This window comes from Ranitomeya variabilis, chromosome 3 (genome assembly GCF_051348905.1).
Source record: "Ranitomeya variabilis isolate aRanVar5 chromosome 3, aRanVar5.hap1, whole genome shotgun sequence".
Taxonomy (NCBI): domain Eukaryota; kingdom Metazoa; phylum Chordata; class Amphibia; order Anura; family Dendrobatidae; genus Ranitomeya; species Ranitomeya variabilis.
Window position 1 is genome coordinate 113,827,472 of NC_135234.1, and position 18,911 is coordinate 113,846,382.

General features: G+C 45.9%; 1 protein-coding gene across 1 annotated transcript; it reads right to left on the reverse strand.

Moving 5' to 3' along the window:
* Nucleotides 1-476: 476 nt before the first annotated feature.
* LOC143817627 (uncharacterized) lies at nt 477-15,046 on the reverse strand. The gene is made up of 4 exons (XM_077299119.1): nt 14,380-15,046; nt 14,127-14,286; nt 13,203-14,015; nt 477-483 (listed from the first exon to the last, which is right to left on the reverse strand). The coding sequence occupies exons 1-4, from the start codon at nt 14,492-14,494 to the stop codon at nt 477-479; spliced, it is 1,095 nt and encodes a 364-aa protein (XP_077155234.1). The 5' UTR covers nt 14,495-15,046.
* Between the last annotated feature and the right edge of the window lie 3,865 nt (nt 15,047-18,911).

Consider the following 18,911-nt stretch of genomic DNA (forward strand, 5'->3'; position numbering starts at 1 on the left):
CTTACACCCGGCATTTTGGTGAGAAAGGCTGGTATGCCCTGAATGTACAGAAATGCAGAAGCACCGCTCCTGACTCGGAGGCTACAAGACCTGAGACACAAGCAGTGCCAACTACACCTGGAGCCAAAACGGTTTCAGCTGCCACTCCAACTGCAGCACTAACCCCTACAGCCTATGCCAACCTGACATTTTGTACACTAACTCCGGAGACTGCGGTAGCAACAAAACCGATTGGAGTATGTTCCCAGGCCACTCAGACACCGGTGGCAGGACATGATCTGACTGTGCATGACTTCATAGGCCATGATGACCTCTTTGTGTTACCTGGAGTAACATTGGCACACGAACTTCCCCCGGCCAGGGAGTGGCCAGCACCAGGTACTGCCCTGGACACAGCAGAAGTGAGCAAGAGATAGCATGTAACTGTAAATAGTTGATAAAGTGTAAATTTGATCGCTACATTAACCTGGTAAGGTTTAGTTCCTGTTAAAACAGAGACAATAGGGTCATGGACCACGAGTGACCAGAACTTTAGTTCTACACAGTTAGCACATCTTAATGTGCTCCTTGTTGGTTTTACATCACCACTTTAAGAGTGAGAGTAGGACACTCTACCCCTTTAATAGAAGACCAAAGAACAAAAACTGTCTGGTGTGGCCGAAGAAGTGGTTCAACGTGGAGACCAGCTATGCCTTGAAGCCACAGCAAAGGCCTACATTGGAGGTTTGAGGCGGGTTCCCCATATTGCACTAAAGAGAGGGATGCCCCAGTTTGGGATCCCATTGAAACCTACTGAACTTGATAGAGAAAGTTTTATAGAACTGGATATAAAGATGTTTATTTGCACTTAAGAGGAAAATGTTTTACTAATGTTTTGCTGCCTTTAATTAAGACTGACCAGGTGAGCTCAAGGAAGAAGAGTTCATTGCAAACGGTGTTAATGTTTATTGCAAGTATGCTAAAGTTTTACTGCAGAATGACAATGTTTTATGCTCTGCTTGATAGTATTGTTATTTAAATTGCAACGTTAAAATTTGGAGTACCGCCCATAAAGGGAAGAAATATTTTTTTAACCTGTTTTACCTGTTGACATGCATGTCCAAAAATTAATTGCCAGTTTCCTTGTAACACCTGTTTGCATTTGCTATGTTCCAGCCCGCGGAAGTGCTGTGTTTGGCGGGGAAGGGGGGGGTATGTGGCATCCATTACGGAGAGCGTCAGTGTGGAGACAATATTATGGAGAAAGGCAGTGTGACAGGGATATTTTGTGCAGGAAGCACAGAAAGGGGCAATTATTTATTCAGGGGTGCAGCATGGGAGATATCTTTATTTATGGGGCAGTATAAATACACTTTTATTTTTAAGGGCACCGTGCCAGGATGTGCTGCTGAAGATGGAGAAGAGGGATGTTTGCACAGATGAGCTTTGGACATGAAATCTCATCATGGCATCTGTACTACGTGGAAACAAAAGGGATGGGGTCGATCAGAGAAGATGTCATCTATAAGGTACTTCAATGTGAATGTTTATTTGTGATCGTTCCTGCATCTCATCAGTACTGTGGTTCCTGTATGGTCCAGAGTCTGATGATGGCTGGTATCAACTCCCCGTATCACCTTGCCATTGTTAAGGACATACTGGGAGTTGCAAGTTTACTTGATACAAGTGTATATGGGGCTTACCTGAAACTGCAATTGATCACCATGGAGACAACAAAAACTCTCACTGTCGCCCTAATCCACTCCCGTCTGGACTACTGCAACTCTCTATTAATTGGCCTCCCCCTCACGTGACTTTCACCTCTCCAGTCTATCCTTAATGCAGCAGCCAGGGTCGTCCATCTGGCCAATCCTTACTCGGACTTGTCCGCTCTTCGCCAGTCGTTACACTGGCTGTCCATTCATTACAGGATACAATTCAAAGTACTTGTTCTCACCCACAAAGCTCTCCACAGTGCGGCACCCCCTTACATCTCCTCCCTCATTTCTGTCTATCGGCCTAGCCGACCGCTGCGCTCTGCAAACGACTTTCGATTAACCTCTGCACTAATCCGTACCTCCCACTCCCTACTCCAAGACTTCTCCCGTGCTGCGCCAATCCTCTGGAATGCTCTACCCCAAGATATTAGGACCATCCACAACTTGCATAGTTTTAGGCGCTCGCTCAAAACTTATTTGTTCAGAGCGGCCTATCACGTTCCCTAATCAAAGTCATTTTATGTTTGTGTGTGTGTGTAGCCCATTCACTATCTCCATCTACCCCCCACCCCCTGAAGATGGCTGGACCATCATTGTAAATACATCATTGTAAATACACACCTGTACTTTGTATCTCCCCACCTCATTGTAGATTGTAAGCTCTCACGAGCAGGGTCATCTTATTTTGTCTTATTTTGCTTTATTACTGTATTGTTAACATTGTTACCTATGACTGTTGTGTTTGAAACTGTTAAACTGTAAAGCGCTGCGGAATATGTTGGCGCTATATAAATAAAGATTATTATTATTATGTTAAAGCTGAAAAATACTCAAAATTTAGTTTTGATATTATGAGGAAGATTTAATTGAGTTTCTAAGCGAAAAACTAAATTTACGTTTGGATGTGTTCACATTGATTTTTTGAAGCAGAAACTCAATATCCTTCTCAAATACACAAAACTTGTATGACAAAGTGGCCCTTGGACCATAAAATGTTGTGCACCCTTGCCCTATATGCAAAATTCTTAGGGAAGTAACATTTATTTAAAAAAAGAAAATAATACTTTCATTTTTTTCTTTTGACCTTTAGTGCACCTAAGAATTGCCACCACAAGCAACTATTACCTGGGGCAGGGCGCATACCCCAGACTTTTGGTGGGGTGCCTTGGGTCCCTGGGCCAAACAGTTGGATCCTGTGGTAGAGTTGGGAGGCAGCTGTAGGATGTAGGCCTGCAAGATGTCAGGGTCCTAGTTTAACAGGCCAAATTAATCCCCGTTCAAATTAAACAGTTTGGCCCAGGCCAGAGCAGCGTTGGACTGGAGCACCTTGGGCCCACCAGTGAAAATCATTCTTGGGGCCCACTATGTAGCTACATAGAAATAGATACAAGACCACCAATTGTGCGGTAAAAAGCGCTAATATCGGGGTATGATATAACGTAGTACACGTCTTAATTATGTAGCAAGGGTTGGGGTTGCCCCCTCATAGAATATAATGTCAACCCCTCATAGAATATAATGTAGCCCCTCATAAAATATAATGTAGTCCCCTCTCAAAGAATATAATGCAGCACCCCACAAAATATAATGCAACCCCCTCAGGTATAACGCAGTCCCCACCATAGAATATAATGTAGCACCCTCATAGGGTATAATGCAGCCACCCTCATATAGTATAATGCAGCCCATCATAGAATATAATGCAGCCCCCCAGAGTATACTGTAGCCCCCTCATAGGGCATAATGCTGCCCCCTCATATAGTATGATGTAGCCTCCCAGAATATAATGTAGTCCCCTGAGAGAATGCAGCCCCACTACATAATATAATGGAGCCCCCCATAAAGTATACTGTAGCCCCCCTCATATAGTAAGATGTAGCCCCCAGAATATAATGTACTCCCCTGAGAGAATAATGCAGCCCCAACACAGAATATAATGCAGCCCCCCATAGAGTATACTGTAGTCCCCTCATATAGTATGATGTAGCCCCCATAATATAATGTAGTCCCCTGAGAATAATGCAGTCCCCCCACAGAATATAATGTAGCCCCCTCATAAAGTATAATGCAGTCCCTCTCCACCCCCATCATTGTCCTCATCACCACCTCCATCATTGCTTTCTCCCCCACCACCCCTATCATTCTCCCCCACAACCCACATCACTGCCCATTCCACCACCCCCATCATTGCCTCCTCTCCCACCATCATTGTCCATTTCATCACCTCCATCATTGCCTTCCCCACCACCATCATTGCCCATTTCATCACCTCCATCATTGCCTCTGCCCACCACCATCATTGCCCATCACCTCCATCATTGCCTCCCCCACCACCATCATTGCCCATTTCGATACCTCCATCATTGCCTCCCACCATCACCATCATTGCCCATCACCTCCATCATTGCCTCCCCACCATCATTGCCCATCACCTCCATCATTGCCTCCCCCACCATCATTGCCCATCACTTCCATCATTGCCTCCCCTCACCTCCATCATTGCTTCCCCACCACAATCATTGCCCATCACCTCCATCATTGTCTCCCCACCATCATTGCCCATCACCTCCATCATTGGCTCCTCCCACCAATATCATTGTTCTTCACCACAATACACACACACACAGCACAGCTCACTGCAGCAGCAGCTCATCTCACACACACACGCACGCAGGTACACAGACACACAGCACAGCTCCCCTCCCCGCAGCAGCACATCCTGCAGCCTCTTCCTCGGTGGCAGCTTTCTGTCTGATACAGCGCACTGGATGACGTCATCCAGCTGGGCGGTCTCAGACAGGAAGCAGGACGCTGGGAGGTGAGCTGCACTGTGTGCGTGTGCCTGCGTGTGTGTATGTGGTGCTTTACATGTTTGCAGTGATAGCTGCAGCCAGCAGCTAATGCTGCCCGCTATTAAAGAGAAATTATATTCACGCCTTTCCACGCCCATAGGGGCGTGGGGAAGCATGAATATTCATTTTGCTTCAGCAGCGGGGACAGGATCCTGCCTCCAGCTGCTGCTACGCTGGCACAGGGCGGGCCCCCTTGACTCAGGGGCCCTATAGCCACTGGCTGGGGGCCCTGGAGCAGTGGGGCCCTAGGCAGCTGCTGGCCAGTATGCCAGCAGGTGCCAGTCCCTGGGCCCACCAGAGAATCTTCCGGTTCTCCGGTGGGCCAGTCCGAGCCTGGGCCAGAGTATATTCCGTGGGATAAACTGTCCTAGACTAAACTGTACCCGGGGTGTAAAATAGCCTAGGCCAAACTATACACCTCCAGACTACAAATATTCCCCTCTACTTATAGATTGTAAGCTTGTGAGCAAGGCCCTCATTCCTCTTTGCATCTGTTGATTTAGGTGATTATTGTTATGCTGATTACAGCATAACAGTCTTTTGTCTATACAAGCCCCCTCTGAAATGTAAAGTGCTGCGGAATATGTTGGCGTTAAAGATATAAAATTATTATTATTATTTTATGAGACCTTGTAAATGAGAGATTTTAGATGCCATTTTTAAATCACTTAAAACTGACTTAGGCTAGTTTCACACTAGCGTTAACTGCATTACGTCGCAAATCCGTTTTTTTGCCGAAAAAACGGATGCGTCAAAAAAGTGAAAAACGGTGACAAACGTATGCCACGCATCCAGCATTTCGACGGATCCGTCGCAAATCCGCTAAACGTTTCCGTCGAAAATACTGGATGCGTTGCATACGTTGCATACGTTTTACCATCCGTTGTATCCGTTTTTCCGACGCATCCGTTTTTAAAATGGGAGGCTCCCAAATTTGATTGGCTACTGGAAAATTTGAAAAACTACAGGTCCTTCTCAAAAAATTAGCATATAGTGTTAAATTTCATTATTTACCATAATGTAATGATTACAATTAAACTTTCATATACTATAGATTCATTATCCACCAACTGAAATTTGTCAGGTCTTTTATTGTTTTAATACTGATGATTTTGGCATACAACTCCTGATAACCCAAAAAACCTGTCTCAATAAATTAGCATATCAAGAAAAGGTTCTCTAAATGACCTATTACCCTAATCTTCTGAATCAACTAATTAACTCTAAACACATGCAAAAGATACCTGAGGCTTTTAAAAACTCCCTGCCTGGTTCATTACTCAAAACCCCCATCATGGGTAAGACTAGCGACCTGACAGATGTCAAGAAGGCCATCATTGACACCCTCAAGCAAGAGGGTAAGACCCAGAAAGAAATTTCTCAACAAATAGGCTGTTCCCAGAGTGCTGTATCAAGGCACCTCAATGGTAAGTCTGTTGGAAGGAAACAATGTGGCAGAAAACGCTGTACAACGAGAAGAGGTGACCGGAACCTGAGGAAGCAGTGGACTGAGTCTGGTGTGGAAACATCCAGAGCCACCGTGCACAGGCGTGTGCAGGAAATGGGCTACAGGTGCCGCATTCCCCAGGTAAAGCCACTTTTGAACCATAAACAGCGGCAGAAGCGCCTGACCTGGGCTACAGAGAAGCAGCACTGGACTGTTGCTAAGTGGTCCCAAGTACCGTATTTTCCGGCGTATAAGACGACTGGGCGTATAAGACGACCCCCCAACTTTACCAGTTAAAATATAAAATCTTCTTAAAAGTCGGGGGTCTTCTTATACACCCTATGTCGTCTTATAGGGCCGGTGAATATGTGCCTTTTGGGGGGGGGGGGGAGTGATCCTGATGACGAGGGGGCGTCTCACAGGAAAGTGAGTATCCCCCATTACCTTATCGTAGCGGTGCAGCGTGGGGGTCTCAGTGCTGGGAGTGGCGGCGGCGGCTGCTGTGCTCTGGTGCGGCGGCTGCTGTGCTCTGGTGCGGCGGCTCCTCTTCTGTGCGGGGCCTCTGTGCTGTGCGGTGGCGGTGGCGGTGGCGGCGGCATATCTTTATCCAGTTGGGGCTCCTCCGGCATCTCCTTAGCCCTGGAGGCCCCGCCGCAACTCCACGAGTGCAATGCAGCGGCCATTTTCCCGGAGGCAGCTCAATAGGTGCGATGCGGTGGCCTCCGGGAAAATGGCCGCTGCTCAGATTCAGATCTCGTCCCGAAATCTCGGGACACGAGATCTGAATCTGAGCAGCGGCCATTTTCCCGGAGGCCACCACATTGCACCGATGGAGTTGCGGCGGGGCCTCCAGGGCTAAGGAGATGCCGGAGGAGCCCCAACTGGATAAAGATACGCCGCTGCCGCCGCCACCTCACAGCACAGAGGCCCCACACAGAAGAGGAGCCGCCGCACCAGAACACAGCAGCCGCCGCCGCTCCCAGCACTGACACCCCCACGCTGCACCGCTAGGATAAGGTAATGGGGATTACTCACTTTCCTGTGAGACGCCCCCTCGTCATCAGGATCACTCCCCCTCCCCACCCACCATATACACCGGCGTACAAGTCGATTCCCGGCGTATAAGACGACCCCCGACTTTTAAGAAGATTTTCGGGGGTTAAAAAGTCGTCTTATACGCCGGAAAATACGGTACTTTTTTCTGATGAAAGCAAATTTTGCATGTCATTCGGAAATCAAGGTGCCAGAGTCTGGAGGAAGACTGGGGAGAAGGAAATGCCAAAATGCCTGAAGTCCAGTGTCAAGTACCCACAGTCAGTGATGGTGTGGGGTGCCATGTCAGCTGCTGGTGTTGGTCCACTGTGTTTCATCAAGGGCAGGGTCAATGCAGCTAGCTATCAGGAGATTTTGGAGCACTTCATGCTTCCATCGGCTGAAATGCTTTATGGAGATGAAGATTTCATTTTTCAGCACGACCTGGCACCTGCTCACAGTGCCAAAACCACTGGTAAATGGTTTACTGACCATGGTATTACTGTGCTCAATTGGCCTGCCAACTCTCCTGACCTGAACCCCATAGAGAATCTGTGGGATATTGTGAAGAGAAAGTTGAGAGACGCAAGACCCAACACTCTGGATGAGCTTAAGGCCGCTATTGAAGCATCCTGGGCCTCCATAACATCTCAGCAGTGTCACAGGCTGATTGCCTCCATGCCACGCCGCATTGAAGCAGTCATTTCTGCCAAAGGATTCCCGACCAAGTATTGAGTGCATAACTGAACATTATTATTTGATGTTTTTTTTGTTTGGTATTAAAAAACACTTTTATTTGATTGGTCGGGTGAAATATGCTAATTTATTGAGACAGGTTTTTTGGGTTATCAGGAGTTGTATGCCAAAATCATCAGTATTAAAACAATAAAAGACCTGACAAATTTCAGTTGGTGGATAATGAATCTATAGTATATGAAAGTTTAATTGTAATCATTACATTATGGTAAATGTCTCCCTGTGGGTGGAGATAAGAGGAGGGGGAAAAAATAATAAATTACTGATAGGGGTTTGTTATAAATCTCCAAAAATAATGGAAGCAATGGAGAATATCCTCGTAAAGCAAATAGATGAAGCTGCGACTCAAGGAGAAGTCATTATTATGGGGGACTTCAACTACCCTGAAATAGATTGGGGAACAGAAACCTGCAGTTCCAGCAAAGGTAATCGGTTTTTGACAACTATGAGAGACAATTACCTTTCACAGCTGGTTCAGGACCCAACAAGGAGGGGGGCACTGCTAGACCTAATATTAACCAACAGGCCAGACCGCATATCAAATATAAGGGTTGGGGGTCACTTGGGGACTAGTGATCATAAAATAATAAGTTTTCATGTAACCTTTAATAAGATGGGTAGTAGGGGGGTGACAAGGACACTAAACTTCAGGAGGGCAAATTTCCAACGGATGAGAGAGGATCTTGGTGCAATTAACTGGGACGATATCCTGAGACACAAAAATACACAAAGAAAATGGGAGACGTTTATTAGCATCCTGGATAGGACCTGTGCACAGTATATACCGTATGGGAATAAACATACTAGAAATAGGAGGAAACCAATATGGCTAAATAGAGCTGTTAGGGGCGCAATAAGGAACAAAAAGAAAGCATTTAGAGAATTAAAGGAAGTAGGTAGTGATGAGGCATTAAATAAATACAGAAAATTAAATAAATTCTGTAAAAAGCAAATCAAGGCAGCAAAGATTGAGACAGAGAGACTCATTGCCAGAGAGAGTAAAAATAATCCCAAAATATTCTTTAACTATATAAATAGTAAGAAACTAAAAAATGACAGTGTTGGCCCCCTTAAAAATAGTCTGGGTGAAATGGTGGATGAGGATGAGGAAAAAGCCAATCTGCTAAATGACTTTTTTTCATCAGTATTTACAAAAGAAAATCCCATGGCAGCCAATATGACTAGTGATAAAAATTCCCCATTAAATGTCAACTGCTTAACCCAGCAGGAAGTACAGCGGCGTCTAAAAATCACTAAAATTGACAAATCTCCGGGCCCGGATGGGATACACCCCCGAGTACTGCAGGAACTAAGTACAGTCATTGATAGACCATTATTTTTAATCTTTAAAGAGTCCATAATAACAGGGTCTGTACCACAGGAGTGGCTTATAGCAAATTTGATGCCAATATTCAAAAAAGGGGCAAAAACTGAACTCGGTAATTATAGGCCAGTAAGTTTAACCTCTACTGTGGGTAAAATCCTGGAGGGCATTCTAAGGGATGCTATACTGGAGTATCTGAAGAGGAATAACCTCATGACCCAGTATCAGCACGGGTTTACTAGGGACCGCTCATGTCAGACTAATTTGATCAGCTTCTATGAAGAGGTAAGTTCCGGACTGGACCAAGGGAACCCAGTGGACGTAGTGTATATGGACTTTTCCAAAGCTTTTGATACGGTGCCACACAAAAGGTTGATACATAAAATGAGAGTAATGGGGATAGGGGAAAATATGTGTAAGTGGGTTGAGAGCTGGCTCAGGGATAGGAAACAAAGGGTGGTTATTAATGGAGCACACTCGGACTGGGTCGCGGTTAGCAGTGGGGTACCACAGGGGTCAGTATTGGGCCCTCTTCTTTTTAACATATTTATTAATGACCTTGTAGGGGGCATTCAGAGTAGAATTTCAATATTTGCAGATGACACTAAACTCTGTAGGGTAATCAATACAGGGGAGGACAATTTTATATTACAGGATGATTTATGTAAACTAGAAGCTTGGGCTGATAAATGGCAAATGAGTTTTAATGGGGATAAATGTAAGGTCATGCACTTGGGTAGAAGTAATAAGATGTATAACTATGTGCTTAATTCTAAAACTCTGGGCAAAACCATCAATGAAAAAGACCTGGGTGTATGGGTGGATGACAAACTCATATTCAGTGGCCAGTGTCAGGCAGCTGCTACAAAGGCAAATAAAATAATGGGATGTATTAAAAGAGGCATAGATGCTCATGAGGAGAACATAATTTTACCTCTATACAAGTCACTAGTTCGACCACACTTAGAATACTGTGCACAGTTCTGGTCTCCGGTGTATAAGAAAGACATAGCTGAACTGGAGCGGGTGCAGAGAAGAGCGACCAAGGTTATTAGAGGACTGGGGGGTCTGCCATACCAAGATAGGTTATTACACTTGGGGCTATTTAGTTTGGAAAAACGAAGACTAAGGGGTGATCTTATTTTAATGTATAAATATATGAGGGGACAGTACAAAGACCTTTCTGATGATCTTTTTAATCATAGACCTGAGACAGGGACAAGGGGGCATCCTCTACGTCTGGAGGAAAGAAGGTTTAAGCATAATAACAGACGCGGATTCTTTACTGTAAGAGCAGTGAGACTATGGAACTCTCTGCCATATGATGTTGTAATGAGTGATTCATTAATTAAATTTAAGAGGGGACTGGATACCTTTCTGGAAAAGTATAATATTACAGGGTATATACACTAGATTCCTTGATAAGGCGTTGATCCAGGGAACTAGTCTGATTGCCGTATGTGGAGTCGGGAAGGAATTTTTTTCCCCATGGTGGAGTTACTCCTTGCCACATGGGTTTTTTTTGCCTTCCTCTGGATCAACATGTTAGGGCATGTTAGGTTAGGCTATGGGTTGAACAAGATGGACTTAAAGTCTTCCTTCAACCTCAATAACTATGTAACTATGTAAATAATGAAATTTAACACTATATGCTAATTTTTTGAGAAGGACCTGTATATAGTTACTGTTTTTACAGCCCATCTTTGTGGGTTTTAGTTTTGTGGCAGCGATGGAAGGTGTTCTTGGGAGGATTGCTAGTTTGGTTACCGACGTTATCTTTGAGACAAATCGCCTGGATATCATAGTGCGGGAGAAGGAGGCGGCAGCGGAAAGGCGTAGGATGCTTCTGCAGCAACGGAGACGGAGACGACTGTGGATTCATCCGATTAATGAGCTACGGATGACCCGGGGTGTCCAGTCCACTCTGTACCTGGAGTTGCGGCACAATCCACACAAATTCCACAACTACGTGCGGATGAGGATTGAACATTTTGATTTTTTGCTTGCAAAAATGGAGGATGTCATCCGAAGACAGGACACAAGGATGAGGCTTGCTATCACACCGGCGGAGCGGCTGATGGTGACCCTGCGGTAAGCCTCTTTTTTTATTTCATTGCTGACATTGAATGTTATATTACATGCTGCAGACAATACTGCGCTGGCATACTGCGCACTATTTTCTGCAGCATGTAATTTGGGTTTTCTTGGCGGACATTCCACTGCTTTATTTAAATGTCATTGCTGATATTGAATGTTAGATAACAGACTGCAGAAAATACTGCGCTGAAATATTGCGTTGCATTTTCTGCAGTTTTTTTTTTTAAAGTTTTTTGGGTTTGATGACATGCAACTGCTTTTTTTTCTTTCATTGGTCATTTTTAATGTTATATTACATGCTGCAGACAATACTGCGCTGGCATACTGCGCACTATTTTCTGCAGCATGTAATTTGGGTTTTCTTGGCGGACATTCCACTGTTTTTTTACACCGGTTTCATGCTGGTTTTATTGGGTGTCCCGTCCTTAAAAAAAAATTAACAGTGCCATATTAAAACTTGTTGGTCTGTGCAATATTTTCTAACATTTTTTTTTTTTTTTTTTTTTTTTTTAAGTTTCCTAGCTACGGGTGAATCTATGACTTCGCTCCATTATCAGTTCAGGCTGGGCATTTCAACTATCTCTGGAATAGTGAAGGACACATGTCGGGCTGTTTGGACCACTTTGCAACCAGAGTATATCCCCCAACCATCCATGGAAATCTGGTTGCGAAGTGCTGAAGAGTTTCAGCAAATTTGCAATTTCCCTAATTGTGTGGGTGCAGTTGACGGGAAACATATAAGGATTGCGAAACCGGCAGGAACAGGATCGGAGTATTATAATTATAAGAAGTATTTCTCCATCGTCCTTATGGCTATTGCAGATGCCAACTGCAGGTTCCTTGCCGTGGACATCGGAGCATATGGATGGTCCAACGATTCGCAAGTTCTTAAAAACTCTCCGATGGGTCGTTGCCTTTATGGAGAGAGCTACGATTTACCGCCAGCCAGACCACTGCCAGGAACAACTGAACCAGCCCTGGAATATGTTTTTGTAGGTGATGAAGCCTTTCAACTGTCGCCGCACCTACTGAAACCGTACAGTAGCCGGAACTTAAACCATACCAAGCGGGTCTTTAATTACCGGCTTACTAGAGCACGAAGAGTAGTGGAGTGTTCCTTTGGCATATTGACGGCGAAGTGGCGAGTTCTGCTGACGGCTATCAAACTGAAAACAACAACTATAGATGAGGTAGTTAAAGCCTGTGTGGTGCTCCACAACTTTGTCCTGTCAAAGGAGCCCGTTTCCTTGGATGATGAAGATTTGGAGACCACCTTGTGGGACTACCGCAGCAGCTCGGTTCGCTCTACAAGTTCAGTTACAAGGATGAGGGACCAGTTCGCCGATTATTTAGTCTCACCTGTCGGGCGGATCCCGTGGCAAGACATGATTGTGTAACCTGTTTCCCATTTTCCCATGTGTAACCTGTTTCCCATGTGTTTTGTTTATGTAAAAAATGTGTTTCTGCCCAAAAAAAAAAAAAAAAAAAAAAAAAGCCAAAAAACGTGGTTTTCTTGCTAGTAAAACCATTTTGTTATACCTTTAACATGTCTGGTGTTTGTTTTTATTAAACCTTTTTTATTATATTACCTTAAGAAATCCACACACACACAAAGAGTAGAATTATAATCAGAATTTTATTTTAACTCTCTTTTTTTTTTTTTTTTTTGCCAAAAAAATAGATATTTTTTATTTTCCTTTTTTTTTTTTGGAAAACTTTGCAAAATTTTATAAACATTTAAAAAACATATTTACAAGTCTTGAAATTGTTGGGTGGAGATATGAGAGGAGGAGGGGCAGGAAGGTTGGACCACGTCGATAGGTGGGGAAACCCTACTTGTTTGGGGTGCAGTGGAAGGGGGGGTAAAACCAAGAGGCTGACCAGAGGGGGGTGGTGTTGGGGTAGGGGGAAGAGAAAAGCTGGGTAAAGAAAACATTGGGGAAGTAATTTGGTCTGGGGGCCGGGATTGTTGTGGGGACTGGGTTGGGTATTGTGACTGGGTAGGGTAGTGGGACTGGGTTGGGTAATGGGGCTGGCGTGGGGTTTGTGGCTGGGTTTGTGGCTGGGTTTGGTAATGGTGCTGGTGTGGGGATTGGGGCTGGGTTTGGTAATGGTGCTGGTGTGGGTATTGGGGCTGGGTTTGGTAATGGGGGGTATGGTGTGGAAATGGGGCCTGGGGTGGAATTGGAGTGGAGGTGTGGGTAGGTGTGTGGGTAGATTCATTAACGGCCTGCAGTAGAGCATTATGGCAGGTATTCATTACCCGCATCTGTTGCTCAAAAGAAAGCTTCTCCATGCTCCTGAGCATGGATTGGAAAAAAATATTGGCCGGATCGGGACTTACAGCTGAATGCAGCCTATCCAAGCGACTGCTGGTTTCCTGGCTTGTTTCACTGATGCGTGACTGCACCATGTTGAAACCAGCAGTCACTTGCTCTCCCAAAATTTTGAAAGAGCCTTGGAAGGATGCATTCAGGTGTAAGAACTCAGTAGCATAGCTCCTTTCCTGACCCCTCTGTCGCTGCCGCCACGAACCTAATGGTGGTGTCGAGGTGGCAGGATCAGAGGGGTGGGGTAAAGGGAACGCTAACTGTTCAGCATCAGATGCGAGCAATGAAGCCTGCAATAATGCTCCACTGCTTGGGGCGGATGAAGTGGAGGGGACAGAGGGGTCAGAGGAGGGGACAGAGGGGTCAGAGGAGGGGACAGAGGTGTGGGGCCTACCGACGTGGCCCTCAGTGGCGGACTCAGGAGGGATCGCTCCAGAGGGCGCAGAGGAAGATGCAGGCGCCCGGTGGCTGGAGAAGGTGCTGTGAAAGAAAAAACAAAAGAAATTAATACATTGGAATGAAAAAGCCCTGACTGAAAGCAAACTAAGTAGACAGGTTAACATGGTTATTAGTGGGCTGTAGAATACTTACACTCTGCTCAGCATGGTTCGCCTCAGGAAGGAGAGGGCCTGGCCATATTTGTATTTGCTCCTCTTCCTTCCTGCAGAGCCACTCGGGGCCTTCATCTCATCGTTGAATTCCCTCTTAAAGCGATCCCTCAGTGACCGCCACCGCTTCCTAACCTTTCCAACTGTGAAGACAAGAATCAAAAGAAAAAAAAAAAAATTGGTAAATGCAATACATTACAGTCAGCTCAAAACATCACTGGAAAGTGAATACTTACCTAGTTTGCTCTGCTGCTGAGGATGAAGGCTCTCCCGCCTTGGAAACAGGTTGCGACACACTTCGTCCCAGAGCCGACGGGTGACACCGGTATCGGCATGCCTGCGGTCAGCCATGTTCCACAGCGGCTCCCGCTCGCGAACCTCCTCAACGAGGCTGTCGATGTCGATATCATCATCATCATCATCATCATCCTCTTCTGCGGGAGCACGCTGTGAAGCCTGTGCCAAAAAAAAGAAGAAAAACAAACAAATTAGTACACTGAAACACTAAAGTACCAATAGAAACCCCCTCCCAAAAAAAAAAAAAAAACTCACTGATGGCCGACCGCGGCGACGAGTCCGCCGACTCTGGGAGTGTGTGGGAGAACCTTCAGCGGCAGCAGCAGGAGCAGCAGCAGCAGCCTGAAATAAAGGAAACAAATTCTCAGTTATAGGTAAGCATATATTTTCTGTGTTTAGTTATGTATGAAAATCTGTTTTGTGTATGGTGCAGTGTGATGTGCGAAGCAACTGTTTCACCACTACTTACACTTGGTTCCTCCTCCACTTGCATCTCTCCACCCATCTCGCCCCCTTCTGACAGCTCCTCATCTGATTCAGCTTCCTGTTGAAACATAATTTATGCATGTAGTGATCCAAAAAAACGTAAATTTAAAAAAATATATATATATATTTTGTGTTAACTTACCGATACACGCTGTTGCTGTGGAGGAGGGCTGTCAGAAGAGGACATTGTTGTGGAAGTAAGCCGGTGGCTGTGGTCCTGGGCTGACAGGCGGCGGCTGTGGTCCTGGTTTTTCTGTAAGTTTAAAGACACTTGCAATCTGCTCTACACATTGAAGCAGCAGATTTGGGGTCTTCAAAACTTACATTTAACAGTTGGTGGCTGTGGTCCTGGTGGGCTGGTCCTGGGCTGACAGGCGGCGGCTGTGGTCCTGGGCTGACAGGCGGCGGCTGTGGTCCTGGTTTTTCTGTAAGTTTAAAGACACTTGCAATCTGCTCTACACATTGAAGCAGCAGATTTGGGGTCTTCAAAACTTACATTTAACAGTTGGTGGCTGTGGTCCTGGTGGGCTGGTCCTGGGCTGACAGGCGGCGGCTGTGGTCCTGGTTTTTCTGTAAGTTTAAAGACACTTGCAATCTGCTCTACACATTGAAGCAGCAGATTTGGGGTCTTCAAAACTTACATTTAACAGTTGGTGGCTGTGGTCCTGGTGGGCTCGTCCTGGGCTGACAGGCGGCGGCTGTGGTCCTGGGCTGACAGGCGGCGGCTGTGGTCCTGGTTTTTCTGTAAGTTTAAAGACACTTGCAATCTGCTCTACACATTGAAGCAGCAGATTTGGGGTCTTCAAAACTTACATTTAACAGTTGGTGGCTGTGGTCCTGGTGGGCTGGTCCTGGGCTGACAGGCGGCGGCTGTGGTCCTGGTTTTTCTGTAAGTTTAAAGACACTTGCAATCTGCTCTACACATTGAAGCAGCAGATTTGGGGTCTTCAAAACTTACATTTAACAGTTGGTGGCTGTGGTCCTGGTGGGCTGGTCCTGGGCTGACAGGCGGCGGCTGTGGTCCTGGTTTTTCTGTAAGTTTAAAGACACTTGCAATCTGCTCTACACATTGAAGCAGCAGATTTGGGGTCTTCAAAACTTACATTTAACAGTTGGTGGCTGTGGTCCTGGTGGGCTGGTCCTGGGCTGACAGGCGGCGGCTGTGGTCCTGGGCTGACAGGCGGCGGCTGTGGTCCTGGTCCCTGGTGTATCTATAATAAGTATAATGGATTTCTAGTTAGACCACCCCCTAAACTAGGTAATGTTTTTATAAACACCCTGCTAAAATGATGTGAGAAAAGTTCATTAAATGTGAACATCAAAACCCCAAAACAGGTGCACGGTATACCATTCATTTCCATGTTCCCAAAAAAAAATTTTCAAAAATCACCTCCCCCAAAAAACCTTTAAGTGTAACCTTTATTAAAAAAAAGTGCCCTCAACCAACTGTGTATTGCAAGTATAACCATTGGTACATACACCTGTTTTAAATTTACCTGTATGAAATGATACTACGGACATTTTTTTAACAAAAATTTTATTATTTTCTTTTTTTTTCACTCTTTTTTTTTTAAATCACAATTAGGAGCTGACATGCTCTTTATTTTAAATACAAGTACATCAACTGCAAATGGTTTTAACAGTAATTAAAATAAAATCAACACTTTTAAATCGAAAAAAAACCCCCACACTCACACATTCAGGGTATGTTTCCACGTTCAGGAAACGCTGCTTGTTTGACGCTGCGCAGCGCTGCAGCGTCAAACAAGCAGCGTCCAGATGTTCCTGCATAGTGGAGGGGATTTGATGAAATCCTGTCTCCACTATGCGTGGAAACCCGCATGCGGCGGCCCTGCGACTACGGACATGCTGCGCGTCTTTTCAGATCGCAGCATGCCCGTACACCTTGCGGGGACGCAGCGTCCCCGCAAGGCATATCACAGGGCCCTATGGGAGAGAGCGATCATCCCGGATGTGAAGAGTTAACACATCCGGCATGATCGCGTCCCATTAAGGGGGCGGGGCTTAGCGCCGAGTGGCTTCGCCGCTGCGGCGATACCGCCGCCCATCTGTAACGTGGAAACATACCCTTAAACCACAAGCTGCAGACCGCTAGACTTTTTAAAAAAATACATCAGATTTAAAAAAACAAAAAAAACAAAAACAAACACATTTAAACCACATGCTGCACAGACCACTATACAGTCAATACATCAGAAAAAGGCAATTAACTAATTAAAGCATGGACAAATGCACATGCAATCAACAAGATGCACACAAACATGCATGGTATGTGTCCACATTCCGGATCGCATCAGGATTTGGTCAGGATTTTCCATCAGTATTTGTACGCCAAAACCAGGAGTGTAACAATTAGGGAAAGTATAATAGGAAAACAGGCACACTTTTGCTTTTATCACCCACTCCTGATTTTGGCGTACAAATACTGATGGAAAATCCTGACCAAATCCTGATGCAATCCTGAACAGGGACATATACCCTCCCACATGAACAGGCATAAAATTGACAAAGGCATAATAAGGTGCAGGCACATGATACAAAAGCACACAGCCGTCCAAAAATACACACATACACATGCACGCACATAGCTTTATGCAAATACACATATGTACAACAAAGGCAGAAAGGTGAACCCAATCAGAAGACGCATACACACACACACATTACACACACATACAAAAGGCTGACAATCCTTTGGCTGAAGCAGCAGGTCTTCACAGTGGCTGGCATCATGGTGGATCTGGACTCTAGCATGGCACTGGCTGGTGCAGGACGATGGCAGGCCTCAGGTTCTCTTCAGGTTTTAAGCTCTTGCTGTAGTCAGTAGTACCTCATACACACAGAAATGCACAGGCACACAGATGCACACAAAAATTGCAATACTCACACTGGCTCTATGGTGGCTGGAGTCTTGTGGCAGGATGGCTGGAGTCTTGAGCCGGCAGGCTGGCTGCAGTCTTGTGACAGGCTGGCTTCTTGTGGCAGGCTGGCTGGACTCTTGTGGCAGGCTGGCTGGGGTCTTGTGGCAGGCTGGCTGGGGTCTTGTGGCAGGCTGGCTGGGGTCTTGTGGCAGGCTGGGGTCTTGCTGGCAGTCTCTTCTCCGCTCTGTCTTCTTGCTGGCATATGTGGGGTTGAAGGCCCAGGCCAGGTTTATATAGATTTGGGGGTGTCTGGCCAATTGGCAACAAAATTCTGCTTCTGAGCATGCTCAGTGTAAAAAAAACGTATTGCAGCGCTGTATTGCGTCGTAAGACGTGTCCCGACGCATCCGTCGCTCATAGGCTTCCATTGCAGCCAACGACGTATGCCGCAGGATGCGTCGCGACACGTTTTTTAGGCGGGGACAAAAAACGTTACAATCAGGCTACTTTCACACTAGCGTTAACTGCAATACGTCGCAAATGCGTCGTTTTGCCGAAAATACGCATCCAGCAAAAGTTCTTGCTGGATGCGTTTTTTCATCATAGACTAACATTAGCGACGCATTAGCGACACATTTGCGACGCATTGCCAAACGTCGCGTCCGTTTTGCGACGCTTGGGCGTGTGGTAGCGGACCGTCGGGAAAAAAAACCCTTACATGTAACGTTTTTTGCTCCCGACGGTCCGCTTTTTCCGACCGCGCATGCGCGGCCGGAACTCCGCCCACACCTCCCCGCACTTCCCCGCACCTCACAATGGGGCAGCGGATGCGTGGGAAAAATGCATCCGCTGCCCCCGTTGTGCGGCGGGGACAACGCAAGCGTCGGGGACCTCGGCCCGACGCACGGCGACGGGCCGAGCCCGACGCTAGTGTGAAAGTAGCCTCAACGTTTTTTTGAGACGACGTGTCGCCAAATTTCGACGCATACGTCGTAAAACGTACACGACGTATGCCAATCCGTCGCCAATACAAGTCTATGGGAAAAAAACGCATCCAGCAAAAAGTTTTGCTGGATGCGTTTTTTCTGAAAAAAGACGTTTTG